This window comes from Salvelinus fontinalis, chromosome 23, assembly GCF_029448725.1.
Source record: "Salvelinus fontinalis isolate EN_2023a chromosome 23, ASM2944872v1, whole genome shotgun sequence".
Lineage (NCBI taxonomy): Eukaryota > Metazoa > Chordata > Actinopteri > Salmoniformes > Salmonidae > Salvelinus > Salvelinus fontinalis.
In genome coordinates, this window is record NC_074687.1 from 22,169,348 (window position 1) to 22,188,848 (window position 19,501).

The following is a 19,501-nucleotide window of genomic DNA, read 5'->3' on the forward strand; positions in this document are numbered from 1 at the left end:
ATGTCTGTCTTTCTTGGAACACCTGTTATTTTCCCATAATACACCTCTACTACCTGTAAAGAGAGAGAGAAGGATGGAGAGAGTATGAGAGAGCACTGACTCACCAAGGTCCAGGCAAGAAGCAACTCTCCAGGGAATTTTCAATGTTTCTGTCACGTTCCTGACCTGTTTTCCATTGTTTTTGTATGTGTTTAGTTGGTCAGGGCGTGAGTTGGGGTGGGCATTCTTTGTTATGTGTTTCTATGTTTGGTTAAATGTGTTGCCTGATATGGTTCTCAATTAGAGGCAGGTGTTTGACGTTTCCTCTGATTGAGAACCATATTTAGGTAGGCTGTTCTCACTGTTTGTCTGTGGGTGATTGTCTTCTGTGTCTGTGTATGTCGCACCACACGGGACTGTTTCGTTGTCGTTCGTGTATGTAGTCTGTTCCTGTTCGTGCGTTCTTCGTGTTATTATGTAAGTTCCATGTTCAGGTCTGTCTACATCGTTTTGTTGTTTTGTAGTTATTCAAGTGTATTTCGTGTCAGTGTTCGTCTTGTTTAATAAATTCATTTATGTCTTCACACAACAATGGAAAACAGGTCAGGAACGTGACAGTTTCCAGTCACAATTTTAATTTATACCTCATATAATGACTTCCATCATATTAATAAAATTAAGCCTGGTTTGTTATAAGGTCACTTTAATACGGTAGCTAGTGTAAGCCTATAGGACCTCCTATCTAGCTATGGTTCAGCTAAACAGTTTGTCTAGCTAGCTTTTAAATGTGAGATTCTTCAAAGTAGCCACCCTTTGCCTTGATGAAAGCTTTGCACACTCTTGGCATTCTCTCAACCAGCTTCATGAGGTAGTCACCTGGAATGCATTTCAATTAACAGGTGTGCCTTGTTAAAAGTTAATTTGTAGAATTTCTTTCCTTAATGCGTTTGAGCCAATCAGTTGTGTTGTGACAAGGTAGGGGTGGTATACAGAAGATAGCCCTATTTGCTAAAATACCAAGTCCATATTATGGAAAGAACAGCTCAAATAACCAAATAGAAATGGCAGTCCATCATTACTTTAAGACATACAAGTAATTCACTCTGGAAAATTTCAAGAACTTTGAAAGTTTCTTCAAGTGCATCTGCAAAAACCATCAAGCGCTATCATAAAACTGACTCTCATGAGGACCGCCACAGGAAAGGAAGACCAGAGTTACCTCTGCTGCAGAGGATAAGTTCATTAGAGTTACCAGCCTCAGAAATTGCAACCCAAATAAATGCTTCACAGAGTTCAAGTAACAGACACATCTCAACATCAATTGTTGAGAGGAGACTGCGGCCTTCATGGTCGAATTGCTGCAAAGATACCACTAATGAAGGACACCAATAAGAAGAAGAGACTTCCTTTGGCCAAGAAACACGAGCAATGGACATTAGACCATGGAAATCTGTACTGTGGTCTGATGAGGCCCAATTTGAGATTTTTGGTTCCAACCGCCATGTCTTTGTGAGACGCAGAGTAGGTGAACAGTTGATTTCCGAATGTGTGGTTCCCACCGTGAAGCGAGGTGGTGTGGGGGTGCTTTGCTGGTGACACTGTCAGTGATTTATTTATTCAAGGCACACTTAACCAGCATGGCTACCACAGCATTTTGCAGCAATATGCCATCCCATCTGGTTTGCGCTATATTAGACTATCTTTTGTTTTTCAACAGGACAATGATCCAAAACACACCTCCAGGCTGTGTAAGGGCTATTTGACCAAGAAGGAGAGTGATGGAGTGCTGCATCAGATGACCTGGCTTCCACAATCACCTGACCTCAACCCAACTGAGATGGTTTGGGATGAGTGGGACCACAGAGTGAAGGAAAAGCAGCCAACAAGTGCTCAGCATATGTGGGAACTCCTTCAAGACTGTTTGAAAAGCATTCCTGTGATGGGTGCTTTGCATTCCTGTGACCATGTGCCACACATGGTGTGGGGGTGCTTTGCTAGCGACATTGTCAGTGATTTATTTAGAATTCAAGGCACACTTAACCAGCATGTCTACCACAGCATTCTGCAGCAATACGCCATTCCCATCTCGTTTAAGCTTGGTGGGAAAATAATTTGTTTTTCAACAGGACAATGACACAACAAACCTCCAGGCTGTGTAAGGGCTATTTGACCAAGAAGGAGAGTGATGGAGTGCTGCATCAGATGACCTGGCCTCCACAATCACCCGACCTCAACCCAATTGAGATGGTTTGAGATGAGATGGACCGCAGAGTGAAGGAAAAGCAGCCAACAAGTACTCATCATATGTGGGAACTCCTTCAACATTTTTTGGTTACTACATGATTCCATATGTGTTATTTCATAGTTTTGATCTCTTCACTATTATTCTTATTTACATAAGTATTCATAAGAGTCAATACTTTGTGGAAGCACATTTGGTAGTGATTACAGCTGTGAGTCTTTCTTGGTAAGTCTCTAAGAGCTTTCCACACCTGGATTCTGCAACATTTGCCCATTTATTATTTTCAAAATTCTTCAAGCTCTGTCAAATTGGTTATTGATCATTGCTAGACAACCATTTTCAGGTATTGCCATTTATTTTCAATAGATTTAAGTCAAAACTGTAACTAAGCCACTCTTGAACATTCACTGTGTTCTTGGTATCCAATTCCAGTTTATATTTGGCCTTGTGTTTTAGGTTATTGTCCTGCTGAAAGGTGAATTAATCTTCTAGTATCTGGTGGAAAACTGACGAAACCAGGATTTCCACTAGGATTTTGCCTGTGCTTAGCTTAGCTCCATTTAGTTTATTTTCGTCCTGAAAAACTCCACAGTCCTTAACAATTACAAGCATACCCATAATACCACTATGCTTGAAAATATGTAGAAAAAGGGGGATACCTAGTCAGTTGTACAACTGAATGCATTCAACTGAAATGCGTCTTCCACATTAAACCCAACCCCTCTGAATCAGAGAGGTGCGGGAGCTGCCTTAATCGACATCCACATCACCTGGGGAACAGTGGGTTGGTTAACCACCTTGCTAAGAGGCAGATTGACAGATTTTTACCTTGTCAGCTTGGGGATTCGATCCAGCAACCTTTCAGTTACTCGCCCTATGCTCTAACCACTAAGCTACCCCATAGTTGTACTCAGTAATGTGTTGTATTGGATTTTTCCAATTGAGGACATCTCCTTTGTCTTGATCACGTTGAGGTTGTTGTTGTCCTGGCACCACACTGCCAGGTCTCTGACCACCTCCCTATACGCTGTCTCATTGTTGTCGGTGATCAGGCCTACCACTGTTGTGTCATCGGCAAGGACTTTTTGTATTGAGGACAAAAAGTTTATTGCTTTGCCACATTTTTTGCAGTGCTACTTTAGTGCATTCATACAAACAGGATGAATGTTTTGGAATATTTTTATTCTGTACAGGCTTCCTTCTTTTCACTCTGTAAATGAGGTTGGTATTGTTGAGTAACTACAATGTTGCTGATCCCTCTGGAGTTTTCTCCTATCACAGCCATTAAACTCTAACTGTTTTAAAACTTCTTATGGCTGCAATCCCGTTAACGGGATGATATGACAACAGCCGGTGAAAGTTCAGGGCACCAAATTCAAACAACAGAAATCTCATAATTAAAATACCTCAAACATACAAATATCTTATACCATTTTAAAGGTAATCTTGTTGTTAATCCCACCAAATTGTCCGATTTCAAATAGGCTTTACAGCGAAAGGACCACAAACGATTATGTTAGGTCACCGAAAAATCACAGACAAACACAGTCATTTTTCCAGCCAAAGACAGGAGTCACAAAAAGCAGAAAAAGAGATAAAATGCATCACTAACCTTTGATGATCTTCATCAGATGACACTCATAGGACTTCATGTTACACAATACATATATGTTTTGTTCGATAAAGTTTATATTTATATCCAAAAACCTCAGTTTACATTGGCGCCATGTTCAGAAATGCCTCAAATATCCGGAGAAATTGCAGAGAGCCACGTCAAATAACATAAATACTCATCATAAACTTTGATGAAAGATACATGTTTTACATAGAATTAAAGATACACTTGTTTTTAATGCAACCGCTGTGTCAGATTTCAAAAAGCTTTATGGCAAAAGCACAATATTCAATAACCTGAGAACAGCGTTCAGCCACAAAAGGAAGCCATACAGTTAAATACATATAAATCTTCACTTACCTTTGCTGATCATCGTCGTAATGCACTCACAGGACTCCCACTTCCACAAGAAATGTTTGTTTTGTTCGGTAATGTCCATCATTTATGTCCAAATAGCTATTTTTGTTAGTGTGTTTGGTAAACAAATCCAAATTCAGGAAGCGCGTTCACTAAAACCTGACGAAATGTCCAAAAGTTCCGTAACAGTCAGTAGAAACATGTCAAATGATGTATTGAATCAATCTTTAGAATGTTTTTAACATAAATCTTCAGTAACGTTCCAACCGGAGAATTACATTGACTTCAGATGTGCGATGGAACAGAGCTACCTCTCATGTGAACGCGCATGGTCAGAGCATGGTCAGGTCATGATAGACCTGACTAATTCCTGTCTCCTTCGGCCCCACTTCACAGTAGAGGTATCAGACAAGGTTCTATAGACTGTTGACATCTAGGGGAAGGCGTAGGAAGTGCAAACTCATCCATATCCCACTGTGTATCCAATAGGGTCTTGGTTGAAAATCAACCAACCTCAGAATTCCCACTTTCTGTTTGGATTTTTTCTCAGGTTTTTGAGTTCTGCCATATGAGTTCTGTTATACTCACAGACATCATTCAAACAGTTTTAGAGACTTCCGAGTGTTTTCTATCCAATACGAATAATAATATGCATATATTAGCAACTGGGACTGAGGAGCAGGCAGTTTACTATGGGCACCTCTGGGAACCTTTCATCCAAGCTACTCAATACTGCCCCTGCAGCCATAAGAAGTTAACGTCAATGTTGGTCTCACTGTGAAATCCCTCAGCACTTTTCTTTCTCTCCTTCAACTGAGTAAGGAAGGACGCCTGTATCTTTGTAGTGACTGGGTGTATTGATTTACAATCCAAGGTGTGATTAATAATGTCACAATGCTCAAAGTGATATTCAATGTCTACTTTTTATTAGTACCCATCTACCAATAGGTACTATTCTTTGTGAGGCATTGGAAAACCTCCCTGGTCTTTGTGGTTGAATCTGTGTTTGAAATACACTGCTCGAATGAGGGACCTTACAGATAATTGTATGTGTGGGGTACAGAGACGAGGTAGTCATTCAAAAATCCTGTTAAACACTATTATTGCACATAGAGTGAGTCCACGCAACTTATTATGTGATTTCTTAAGCACATTTTTACTCCTGAACTTATGTATGCTTGCCATGATAAAGGGATTGAATACTTATAGACCCAGACATTTCAGCTTTTCATTTGTACTTAATTTCAAAAGTTTCCAAAAACCTAATTCCACTTTGAGATGATGGATTATTGTGTGTAGGCCAGTAACCAAAAAATCCCAATTTGATCCATTTAAAATTCAGGCTCGAACACAACATATTGTGTAAAAAGTAAAAAGGGTGTGAATACTTTCTGAAGGTACTGTATATGTCCATATCTACCTCAATTACCTTGTACCCTTAAATCAAATCAAATCAAATGTTATTATTCACATGAACCAAATACAACAGCTGTAGACCTTATAGCTGACTGTCATGGCTGTCATGACTGTCATGGAGTGCTTGGACCATGTTAGTTTGTTGGTGATGTGGACACCAAGGAACTTGAAGCTCTCAACTTGCTCCACTGCAGCCCCGTCGATGACAATGGGGGCATGACGGGTCCTCTTTTTCCTGTAGTCCACAATCATCTCCTTTGTCTTGATCACGTTGAGGGAGATGTTGTTGTCCTGGCCCCACAATGCCAGGTCTCTGACTTCCTCCCTATAGGCTGTCTCGTCGTTGTCGGTGATCAGGCCTACCACTGTTGTGTCATCAGCAAATGTAATGATGGTGTTCGGGTCGTGCCTGGCCGTGCAGTCATGAGTGAACAGGGGGTACAGGAGGGGGCTGAGCACGCACCCATCAGGGGCCCCTGGGTTGAGGATCAGCGTGGCAGATGTGTTGTTACCTACCCTTACCAGCTGGGGGCGGCCCGTCAGGAAGTTTAGTCCCAGGGTGCTTAGCTTATTGATGAGCTTTGAGTGCACTATGGTGTTGAACGCTGAGCTGTTGTCAATGAATAGCATTCTTATATAGGTGTTCATTTTGTTCAGGTGGGAAAGAGCAGTGTGGAGTGCAATAGAGACTGCATCATCTGTGGATCTTTTGGGGCAGTATGCAAATTGGAGTGGGTCTAGGGTTTCTGGGATAATAGTGTTGATGTGAGCCATGAACAGCCTTTCAAAGCACTTCCTGGCTACAGACATGAGTGCTACAGGTCGGTAGTCATTTAGGCAGGTTACCTTAGTGTTCTTGGGCACAGGCACTATGGTGGTCTGCTTAAAACATGTTGGTGTTACAGACTCGGACAGGGAGAGGTTGAAAATGTCAGTGAAGACACTTGCTAGTTGGTCAGCGCATGCTCGGAATACATGTCTTAGTAATCCGTCTGGCCCTGCGGCCTTGTGAAGGTTGACCTGTCTTAAGGTCTTACTCACATCGGCTGCGGAGAGCGTGATCACACAGTCTTCCGGTACAGCTGGTGCAGTCATGGATGTTTCAGTGTTTTTTTGCCTCGAAGCGAGCATAGAAGTAGTTTAGCTCGTCCGGTAGGCTCATGTCACTAGGCAGCTCTCGGCTGTGCTTCCCTTTGTAGTCTGTAATGTTTGCAGGTTCTGCCCCATACGACAAGCGTCAGAGCTGGTTTAGTGCGACTCAATCTTAGTCCTGTATTGACGCTTTGCCTGTTTGATGGTTCGTCGGAGGGCATAATGGGATTTATTATAAGTTTCCCGGGTTAGAGTCCCGCTCCTTGAAAGCGGCAGCTCTATCCTTTAGCTCAGTGCGGATGCTGCCTGTAATCCATGGCTTCTGGTTGGGGTATGTACGTACGGTCACTGTGGGGACGACGTCATCGATGCACTTATTGATGAAGCCAATGACAGATGTGGTGTACTCCTCAATGCCATTTGAGGAATCCCGGAACATATTCCAGTCTGTGCTTGCAAAACAGTCGTGTAGCTTAGCATCTGCTTCATCTGACCACTTTTTTATTGATCTAGACACGGGTTCTTCCTGCTTTAATTTTTGCTTGTAAGCAGGAATCAGGAGGATGAAATTATGGTCAGATTTGCCAAATGGAGGGCGAGGGAGAGCTTTGTATGCATCTCTGTGTTTGGAGTATTCGTGGTCCAGAGTTCTTTTCCCTCTGGTTGCACATTTAACATGCTGATAGTAATTTGGTAAAACGGATTTAAGTTTCCCTGCATTAAAGCATTGTTTGCTTTTGGCGGGATACAGCTCATTCAATGCTCATTCAATGCTATCTTAGTGCCAGCCTCTAACTGTGGTGGTATGTAAACAGCTAAAAATAATATAGATGAAAACTTTCTCTGTAGGTAACGTGGTCTGTATCTTATCATGAGAAACTCTACCTCAGGCGAGCAATAGCTCGAGACTTCCTTAGATATCGTGCAGCAGCTGTTGTTTACAAAAATACATCATCCTCCGCCCCTTGTCTTACCAGACGCCGCTGTTCTATCCTGCCGTATTACCAGCCAGCTGTATGTTGATATTTTCGTCGTTTAGCCACGACTCCGTGAAGCATAAGATGTTCCAGTTTTTAATGTTCCGTTGGTAGTTTAATCTTCACAATAACTCGGCCATTTTATTGTCCAAACATTGCATGTTTGCTAGTAGAATTGAGGGGAGTGGGGGTTTATTCGATTGCCTCCGACTCCTCAGAAGGCAGCCCGCCCTCCAGTCTCTCTTTCTCCACCAACACTTCACGCAGATTACTTGGGTCAGGTTCTTGTTCCCGAGTGAGCCGTATATCCTCCGCCTCGGGCTCGTCAGAGTGGTGAAAGGAGAAAAAGGATTCTGCTTTTCCACGGTGAGTAATCACAGTCCTGATGTCTAGAAGTTATTTTCGGTCATAAGAGATGGTAGCGGCAACATTATGTACAAAACATCCACTCGCTACTTGTACCCCGTGTATATAGCCAAGTTATCGTTACGTATTGTGTATTTATTCCTTGTGTTATTACCTTTCTATTATTTGAACATGTTTCTCTCTGCGTTGTTGGAAAGGGCCCATAAGTAAGCATTCCACTGTTAGTCTACATCTGTTGTTTACGAAGCATGTGACAAATACAATTTGATTTGATAAAAATGACACTATGATAACGCTACTGTACTTTTATATTTATATGGGAGAAATAAACATTCATTACTGATATGCTAACATTACTTGATCATGAAGAATATTGTTAGTTAGCTAGCTAGCAAGAAAATAAACCCTTTAATTGTCTGCACATGCTTGTGAATTGTTGTATTATTCAAGAGTGTAATATAGTTTCGTTGCTTTATTCAATATTGTATTATGTTTTAGAAGAAAAGTTGCTTGGATTGTTAAATAGTTTGTGCTTACTAGCTAGTGGCTACTGGGATATTTACGGTCAATTTGAGCTGCCAAGAACGTCACGTTGCCAGCCACAACGAAAGGGAAGGATGTAATGTGAATTGAAAAGTAGAAATCTCTTTCACCACTCCTCATACTCCCCTTCATGTCTCGTAGTGGAAATAGGACCTAAGCTGATTGATACCCATTCATAAGCCAATCAGTAATCACACCCAGACAACTCTTAATCGCTATTGGCTCAGATGGGACAGAATGTGTTTTACCTTTTTGATTCAAATTAACAAAGTTCATTACTTTACCCAAGATTTTAAGAGCCTCTGTGTGTTGTGTGTGTGCGCGTGTGTGTGTGTGTGTGCAGTGGCATACTGCCATTTAGCCAGGACCCTTGTTAGGTCTGAGCAATCCCCCCCACGTGTCTCTCTCTCTGAGCCTTGCATCTCCTGTCACCATAGCAACTTCCCATTTGGAGCGGGTGGAACAAAAACTGCTCTCTCACTCTGAGCACTCATTAGCAAAATGTCAGGGTGGTTCTGCAGGCTTTATTTGGAGAGATGGTGCAGTGGAGCTGGAGCTAAGCTAAGCTAAACTAAGGATAGCTAAACTAAGCTTAGCAGCAGCAACCCATCTATTACTCTGCTGGGGTTATCAGAGAGGAACTGCAGGTTTAAACAAGCTCCTCTCTCTGGCCATCTGTAGCTAACTGTCTGAATGGACCATACTACTCTACTAGCCCTCGGGGGGGGGGGGGGGGGGGTTTGAAGATGGATTACAGTATGACTCAAGCAATGGTGTGTGTGGAAGGGGGGGGTGGGAGGGTTGGTGGTGTTAGTGTGTGCTTGTCTTTGTTTTTCTTCCACCAAGCAGGGTTGTTTGTTAGTGTGTGTTTGTGTGTGTGTAGGGTGCATTTTAGGTTTTCCACCAAGCAGGGTTGTGTGCTTGTGTATATTTGTGTGTGTGTGTGTGGGTGTGTGTTTGCTTTTCAACCAAAATAACAGACTTGTAGTCTGGTTGGCAATGACATTCACCCAGGTTTCTTGCTCTATTCCCCCTTCCTCCTTTGTCTCTCTAGTTAGTACAGTACAATAGGCTGTGTAACTTCCTTATGACCTCCATGGTAGCCTGGCAGTTGTGATCAATGTGGGAAGAGTTTTACTACATATATATCTAGCAATCTGACTATACACCAGAGAACACACACAGGAGAGAGATCATTTAGGTGTAATCAATGTTGGAAGACATTCCTTGTGTGTGTGTGTGTGTGTGTGTGTGTGTGTGTGTGTGTGTGTGTGTGTGTGTGTGTGTGTGTGTGTGTGTGTGTGTGTGTGTGTGTGTGTGTGTGTGTGTGTGTGTGTGTGTGTGTGTGTGTTTTTAAAACAGGGTGTATCCACATCTGTTATCTGAGCTGTATTTTCCTTTGGGCCTATTCCCATGGTCTGTGTGATTCTCATTCCCTGCTCCTTCAGTTGCTTGCCTCCACTCTGCTCCGCTTTCCTCACTTGTGTGTGTGTGTGTGTGTGTGTGTGTGTGTGTGTGCGTACATCTGTGAGTCATGGAATGTGGTGGTACTCCTTGGAGTCTCCTGTGATCTGCCTTGAAAGGAATGGGTGAATGTCATTGCCAACAAGACTATCATTCTGTTCTTTACGTGGAAAAGCAAATGCAAAGCCCCCCCCAGAAATAAACACAACCCTGTTTAATGGAAAGCTTAAACACACCTACACAAACAAATACCCACTAACATACAACCCTGGTCAGTGGAAAAGCCAACACAGAACCCAAACCGGCTGCGCGCGTGCGCCATCGTGCGCTATCGTGCATACATTTATTTTGTCTCCCTACACCAAACGCGATCACGACACGCAGGTTAAAATATCAAAACAAACTCTGAACCAATGACATTAATTTGGGGACAGGTCGAAAAGCATTAAACATGTATGGCAAATAAGCTAGTTAGCTTGCACTTGCTAGCTAATTTGTCCTGGGATATAAACATTGAGTTGTTATTTTACTTGATATGCACAAGGTCCTCTACTCCAACAATTAATCCACACGTAAAACGGTCAACCGAATCGTTTCTAGTCATCTCTCCTCCTTCCAGGCTTTTTCATCTTTGAACTTATATGGTGATTGGCATCTACACTTTTACCACGACAACCGGCAAAACATTTAGTCTTTCAATCACCCACGTGGGTATAACCAATGAGGAGTTGGCACGTGGGTACCTGCTTCTATAAACCAACGAGGAGATGGGAGAGGCAGGACTTTCAACGCGATCTGCGTCAGAAATAGAAAGGAGTTCTATTTTATCCCTTGGCATCGCAGACGCTCGTTGGCGTGCGCGAGCAGTGTGGGTGCAATAATTGAATAACATGGATTTCTAAATGTATTTTGCGACGCTTGCGCACGCAATGTGTCCGGTCTGGTCAGCATGTAAGACACTCCTACACAAGCAAATACACACTAACAAACAACCCTGTTTGGTGAAAAGCTAAGACACACCAAAACAAACAAATACATACTAACAAACAACCCTGTTTGGTGAAAAGCTAAGACACACCAACACAAACAAATACATACTAACAAACAACCCTGTTTGGTGAAAAGCTAAGACACACCAACACAAACAAATACACACTAACAAACAACCCTGTTTGGTGAAAAGCTAAGACACACCAAAACAAACAAATACACACTAACAAACAACCCTGTTTGGTGAAAAGCTAAGACACACCAAAACAAACAAATACACACTAACAAACAACACTGTTTGGTGGTGTGTTTGCTGGAAAAGTAAAACACACACATAGTTAGACCGAGAGGGGGTAGTTGGGAGGGCTGTGAAGCTACTCTCAGAGCTGTGCTTGGCAGCTGGTAATTGGCTGGCCTGTTGCTCATGTGAACTACTTGGCAAGTGTACTGCCCTTGTTTCAGGGGAGAGGAGGCAGACATTTAAAGAAACAAAGGAAATAAAGAGCAACAGAAAAATAGAAAAGTGTGGAGAGATTGAATGAAACCAATAAAATGAAATCAAAATCTTTTAGGATTTTCAGACCGTTAGTGTGTGTTCTGCATGACACCATATCTATTCTACACAATACAGTTGGTAGAGTTCTACTGTTCACACACACTCACTTTTGCTCATGCCATCCAAAACTGCCTCTATCACCACATTATGTTGGCTGGGTTCTTCCACTGATGAGAAGTCATGTTACACCCAGAGGTTGAGGTTTACTACTGGCCACTTCCTGTTTACACCCCTGCGTGTCCTCTCTTGAGGTGAGCTTAAGCATGGCTGGCATGGTAACTAACGGACGCCACATACAGCAGTGAATGTGAGAGACCTTCACTTAAGTAGAGATAGAGAGAACCTGTCAGTGCTCTATATAAAGGGAAATTGCCCGTTGTCATGGCAATGAAATAGTGCCTTCTGGGAGTTTGTGGCGAAAGTTGTGCCACTCCAGTAAGACATCAGCTCTCGACTTCATGGCTGATGTACGTAATTTAATCTCACAAGCCCTATCCCACCTGGACAAGAGAAACACCTATGTAAGCATGCTGTTCATCAACTACAGCTCAGCCTTCAACACCACAGTGCCCTCCAAGCTGATCACTAAGCTCAGGGCCCTGGGTCTGAACCCTTCCCTGTGTAACTGGATCTCGGACTTTCAGATGGGCTGCCCCCAAGTGGTGAAGGTAGGCAACAACACCTCTGCCACGCTGATTCTCAACAGGGGAGCCACCTGTACTCCCTGTTCACCCATGACTGCCTGGCCACGCAGTGGTGCCAGGAAAATAACTTCTCCCTCAACATCACCCAAACGAAGGAACTGATTGTGGACTGCTGGAGACAGCAGAGAAAGCACGCCCACATCAACATTGACAGAGCCACAACGGAATTATTTTTATTAGGATCTCTTTTAGTCCTCATTTGGTCTCATCTTCCAAGAGTCCTTAAACATTAAAATACAATTTATAATACAGTCATATGTCCACATATAACACACTGTTACAAAAAACAGAGATAATACACTGCCATATTGACCAGATAAATACTCTGACAGTCTGAAAATATAGATTGGTTCCTTCATCTACCACAGTGAAGTTCCTCGGCGTGCACATCACTGACAACCTAAAATGATCCCTTCACACAGACAGTGTGGTGAAGAAATTTGGAGGCTGAAGAAATGTGTTTTTGCCCCTCATAAACTTCTACAGATGCACCTTTTGGGCTTTATCACCACCTGATACGTAAACTGCACCGTCTGCAACTGCAGGGCTCTCCAGTGGGTGGTGCAATCAGCCCAACACATCACCGGGAGCACTCTGCCTGCCCTCCAGGTCCTCTGCAGCACCCAGTGTCACAGGAAGGCCAAGAAGATCATCAAGGACCTCAGCCACCTGAGCCACGGCCTGTTCACCCCACTATCATCCAGAAGGCAGAGACAGTACAGATGCATCAAAGCTTAGACCGAGAGACTGAAAAAACAGCTTGTATCTCCAGGCCATCAGACTGTTAAATAGTAACTACTAGCCGGCCTCCATCCATAACCCTACCCTGAACCTTAGTCACTGTTACTAGCCAGTTACCAACGGGTACTCTACCCTGCACCTTAGAGACTGCTGTCATATGTACATAGTCATTGAATACTGGTCACTTAAATAATGTTACATACTGTTTCATCCACTTCATATGCATTGTATTCTAGCCATGGCTCATCCTATATACTGTAACGCCATAGGGCGGGGCACGATTGGCCCAGCGTCATCCAGGTTAGGGGAGGGTTTGGCCGGGGTAGGCCGTCATTGTAAAATAATAATTTGTTCTTGACTGACTAGCCTAGTTAAATAAAGGTTAAAAAAATACTGTGATACACACCTTTTCTATTCATATACTGTCCATGCTGTCTATACCTCATTCCATTATTTATATATATCAGTCGTGAAGAGGGCACGACAAAACCTATTCACCCTCAGGAGACTGAAAAGATTTGGCATGGGTCCTCAGATCCTCAAAAGGTTCTACAGCTGCACCATCGAGAGCATCCTGACTGGTTGCATCACTGCCTGGTATGGCAACTGCTCGGCCTCCGACTGCAAAGCACTACAGATGGTAGCGCATACGGCCCAGCTTCCTGCCATCCAGGACCTCTATACCAGGCGGTGCCCTAAAATTGTCAAAGACACCAGCCACAGACTGTTCTCTGTGCTACCGCACGACAAGCGGTACCAGAGTGCCAAGTCTAGGTCCAAGAGGCTTCTCAACAGCTTCTACCCCCAAGCCATAAGACTCCTGAACATCTAATCAAATGGCCACCCAGACTATTTGCGTTGCCCCCCGTTTTACAATGCTGCTACTCTCAGTTATTATCTATGAACAGTCACTTTAATAACTCTACCTACTTTAATATATTACCTCAATTACATGGACTAACCAGTGCCCCTGCACATTGATTCTGTACCAGTACCCCCTGTAGGCAAGTCAGTTAAGAACACATTCTTATAAACAATGATAGCTTAGGAACAGTGGGGTAACTGCCTTGTTCAGGAGCAGATTTTTTACTTGTCAGCTCAGGGATTTGATCTAGCAACCTTTCGGTTAATGGCCCAATACTCTAACCACGAGGCTACCTGTCACCCCGCAAATGATATGAAGATTTTTCCACTTTGCCAGCTCAGGGATTCAAACCAGTGACCTTTCAGTTACTGGCTCAATGCTCTTAACTACAAGGCTACCTGCTGCCACAATGCGAATATGACCAACAATGCAGTTTCAAGAGAAATAGCTCTTTAATTATTTGTTACTTTTATTTCCTCTTTTTTTAAGGTATTTTTCTTGAAACTGCATTGTTGGTTAAGGGCCTGTAAGTAAGCATTTCACTGTAAGGTCTACACCTGTTGTATTCGGCGCATGTGACAAATAACATTTGATTTGATACAACATTTGATTTGATTTGAGCTTGTATTCGCATGCGCGCGACTATGTATGTGTGTACGTTTGCTGGTTGTATTATTGTGGTTTCTGAGGGGTTGAGGGTGATTTTGTAGTGAAACTGACAGTATCGTGATGGAGAGTAATTTAGTAGCACACTGAACCTCACCCCTTCTGTTTGAAACCACTGATTCTATTTCAAACACTGGCTCTGAGAATAGTGTAACAGTTCCACCTTGTGTCTGATATATGTTATCACAGTATTTTATCCAGGGCGTGTGTCCTTAGTGCTGACAGTGTGCTTACGTGTGAGTTTTAAATGCCAAAGCTGTGTGTGTGTGTGTTTTCAATACTAACAGTGTGTGCTTTCTCTTTCATCAGGAGGTGCAGACTAAGAGTAAGGTTTGTGCCAATGTGTTCTGTGGCGCAGGAAGAGAGTGTGCAGTCACTGAGAAGGGAGAACCCAGCTGCTTGTGTATAGAGGTGAGTCAAATCATGGTCATATACACAGTATACAGTGTAACCGGTGCTATGAAATGCTTACTAGAAAACTTCCTCACCATGCAATGTAAACAATAAGTACAAGACAAGAGCAAGAGTACGTAAATAGTCAACACAAATACTACACTACTGTTCAAAGGTTTGGGGTCAGTTAGACATTTCCTTGTTTTCCATGAAAACATACATGAAATGAGTTGCAAAATGAATAGGAAGTATATTCAAGACAGGGGGAGAAGCGCTACGGTACCGCTTGCCGTGCGGTAGCAGAGAGAACAGTCTATGACTAGGGTGGCTGGCCAGTATTTGGGGCTTTCCTCTGACACCGCCTGGTATAGAGCTCCTTGATGGCAGGAAGCTTGGCCCCAGTGTTGTACTGGGCTGTTCGCACTACCCTCTGTAGTGCCTTGCGGTCGGAGGCCGAGCAGTTGCCGTACCAGACAGTGATGCAACCAGTCAGGATGTTGTCGATGGTGCAGCTGAAGAACCTTGTGAGGATCTGAGGACCCATGCCGAATCTTTTCAGTCTCCTGAGAGGGAATAGGCTTTGTCGTGCCCTCTTCACGACTGTCTTGATGTGCTCTCAACCTGCTCCACTGCAGCCTCGTCGATGAGACGGGGCTTTGTCTTGATCACGTTGAGGGAGAGGTTGTTGTCCTGGCACCACACGGCCAGCTCTTTGACCTCCTCCCTATAGGCTGTCTCGTCGTTGTCGGTGATCAGGCCTACCACTGTTGTGTCATCAGCAAATGTAATGATGGTGTTGGAGTCGTGCCTGTCCGTGCAGTCATGAGTGAACAGGAGGGGGCTGAGCACGCACTGCTGGGTTGAGGATCAATGTGGCGGATGTGTTGTTACCTACCCTTACCAGCTGGGGGAGGCCCGTCAGGAAGTCCAGGATCCAGTTGCAGAGGGATGTGTTTAGTCCCAGGGTCCTTAGCTTATTGATGAGCTTTGAGGGCACTATGGTGTTGAACGCTGAGCTGTTGTCAATGAATAGCATTCTCACATACAGTGGGGAGAACAAGTATTTGATACACTGCCGATTTTGCAGGTTTTCCTACTTACAAAGCATGTAGAGGTCTGTAATTTTTATCATAGGTACACTTCAACTGTGAAGTTGAACAAAATCCAGAAAATCACATTGTATGATTTTTAAGTAATTAATTTGCATTTTATTGCATGACATAAGTATGGACAACCTATACTCCACACACAGACACGTATACAAAGCTCTCCCTTGCCCTCCATTTGGCAAATCTGACTATAGGTCTATCCTCAAGATTCCTGCTTACAAGCAAAAATGAAAGCAGGAAGCACCAGTGACCAAATAAATAAAAAACTGGTCAGATGAAGCAGATGCTAAACTACAGGACTGTTTTGCTAGCACAGACAATGATATGTTCCGGGATTCCTCCGATGGCATTGAGGAATACACCAATACATCAGTCATTGGCTTCATCAATAAGTGCATCGATGACGTCGTCCCCACAGTGACCGTATGTACATACCCCAACCAGAAGCCATGGATTACAGGCAGCATCCGCACTGAGCTAAAGGCTAGAGCTGCCGCTTTCAAGGAGCGGGACTCTAACCCGGGAAACTTATAATAAATCCCATTATGCCCTCCGACGAACCATCAAACAGGCAAAGCGTTAACTCCTTATGGGCAGGTGGGATAGTAGCGTCCCACCTGGCCAACATCCGGTGAAATTGCAGAGCGCGAAATTCAAACTACAGAATTATAAATATTTAACTTCCATAAAATCACAAGTGTAATACATCAAAATAAATCCGAACTTCTTGTTAATCCAGCCGCTGTGTCAGATTTCAAAAAGGCTTTATGGCGAAAGCACACCATGCGATTATCTGAGGACAGCACCCCACATACAAAACCATGAAAGACATATTTCAACCAGGCAGGTGCGACACGAAGGTCAGAAATAGCGATATAATAAATGCCTTACCTTTGATGATCTTTTTCTGTTGGCACTCCAAAAAGTCCCAGTTACATCACAAATGGTCCTTTTGTTTGATAATGTCCTTCTTTGTATCCATAAAAACTAAGTTTAGCTGGCGCGCTTCAGTCAATAATCCACCCAGTTTCCCTCCATCAAAATGCATACAAAATGAATCCCAAACGTTACTAATAAACTTTTCCAAACAAGTCAAACAACGTTTATAATCAAACCTTAGGTACCCTAATAAATAAATAAAATATACAATTTAAGACGGAGAATCGTTATTGTCTTTACCGTAGGAAAATACCAAAAAACGCGCTCTCATTCACACGCTTGGAAACACTACAGCCAAAATGGGAGCCCCCTAGAAAAACAAATTTCTGGCTAATTTGTCCTAAAACGAGCCTGGAACTCTTTATAAAGATTGTTGACATCTAGTGGAAGCCCTAGGAACTACAATCTGGGAGGACTTTGCCTTATAATAAAAGTGACAGCCAATGAAAATAGTGGTAGGCTGAGTTTTTTTGGGGGGGGTGGTTTGTCCTTGCCGTTTCGCTTGCCATATCAGTTCTGTTATACTCACAGACATTATTTTATCGGTTTTAGAAACATTAGCTTGTTGTCTATCCAAATCTACCAATTATATGCATATCCTAGCTTCTGGGCCTGAGTAACAGGCAGTTTACTTTGGGCACGCTTTTCTTCCGGATGTGAAAATACTGCCCCCTACCCAAGAGAGGTTAATACAGGACTAAGATTGAATCGCACTACACCGCCTCTGATGATCGTCGGATGTGGCAAGGCTTACAAACCATTGCAAACTACAAAGGGAAGCACAGCCGAGAGCTGCCCAGTGACCTGAGGCGGAGGACCTCAGGTGAGCAATAGCTCGAGACTTCCTTAGATATCGTGCACCAGCTGTTATTTACAAAAATACATCGTCCTCCGCCCCTTGTCTTACCATACACCGCTGTTCTATCCTGCAGTTATAGTGTGTATCAACCAGTATGTTGATAGTTTTGTCGTTCAACCACGACTCCGTGAAGCATAAGATTATACAGTTTTTAATGTCCGTTGGTTGTTTAATCTTTTGTGTAGCTCGTCGATTTTATTCTCCAAAGATTGCACGTTTGCTAGCAGAATGGAAGGAAGTGGGGGTTAAATTCGATCACCTACAAATTCTCAGACTACAGCCAGGACTTTGGCCCCTTTTTCACCACCTCCTCCTTACGCAAATCACAGGAATCTGGGCCTGTTCCCAAGAAAGCAGTATATTCTTCGCATCGGGCTCGTCAGAGTCATGAAAGGAAAAAAAGGATTATGCTAGTCCGTGGTGAGTAATCGCAGTCCTGATGTCTAGAAGTTATTTTCGGTCATAAGAGACTGTAGAGGCAACATTATGTACAAAATACATATTTTTTTTAAAGTTACAAACAACGCAAATAAACAAACAAAAAAACACAATAGGTTGTAAAACGTCTGCCTTCCTCTCCGGCGCCATCTTACAGCTTCTTCCTCTGTCGAGTGTCTGTGTTCTTTTTCCCATCTTAATCTTTTATTTTTATTGGCCAGTCTGAGATCTGGCTTTTTCTTTGCAACTCTGCCTTGAAAGCCAGCATCCCATTCACTGTGGACATTGAGACTGGTGTTTTGCGGGGTACTATTTAATGAAGCTGCCAGTTGAGGACTTGTGAGGTGTCTGTTCCTCAAACTAGGCACTCTAATGTACTTGTCCTCTTGCTCAGTTGTGCACCGAGGCCCCTTTGCACTGTTCTGTGAAGGGAGTAGTACACAGCGTTTTACAAGATCTTCAGTTTCTTGGCAATTTCTCGCACGGAATAGCCTTCATTTCTCAGAACAAGAATACACTGACAAGTTTCAGAAGAAAGTTCTTTGTTTCTGGCCATTTTGAGCCAGTAATCAAACCCACAAATGCTGATGCTCTAGATACTCAACTAGTCTAAAGAAAGCCAGTTTTATTGCTTCTTTAATCAGAACAACAGTTTTCAGCTGTGCTAACATAATTGCAAAAGTGCTTTCTCATGATCAATTAGCCTTATAGCTACAATAGTCATTTACAACATTAACCATGTCTACACTGTATTTCTGATCAATTTGATGTTATTTTAATGGACAAAAAATATGGACATTTTCATTAAGAAATGGCTGATCTTTTTATTCAAGGTCATTAAGAAATGGCTGATCTTTTTATTCAAGGTCATTAAGAAATGGCTGATCTTTTTATTCAAGGTCATTAAGAAATGGCTGATCTGTTTATTCAAGGTCATTAAGACATGGCTGATCTTTTTATTCAAGGTCATTAAGAAATGGCTGATCTTTTTATTCAAGGTCATTAAGAAATGGCAGATTTTTTTATTCAGGGTAATTAAGATGCCTGATCTTTTTATTACGCCTCTTATTTATCTTTTTCTCTCTTCTCCCACCGTCTCCCTTTATCGCTCTCTCTTTATCTCTCCCTCTCTCCTCCCACCCACCTTCTCGATCTCTCTCTGTCTCTCTCTCTCTCTACCCTTCTCTCTC

At 42.9% G+C, this 19,501-nt stretch overlaps 1 protein-coding gene across 1 annotated transcript in view; it reads left to right on the forward strand.

Annotated features, from left to right (window-relative positions):
- The window catches only part of LOC129821031 (follistatin-related protein 1-like), a 47,819-nt gene that overhangs the window by 11,656 nt on the left and 16,662 nt on the right, over positions 1–19,501 (forward strand). Inside the window, exon 3 of the mRNA XM_055878242.1 lies at positions 14,883–14,984. Within this exon, the coding sequence (XP_055734217.1) occupies positions 14,883–14,984 (102 nt within the window). The remainder of the gene's footprint in view (positions 1–14,882; positions 14,985–19,501) is intronic.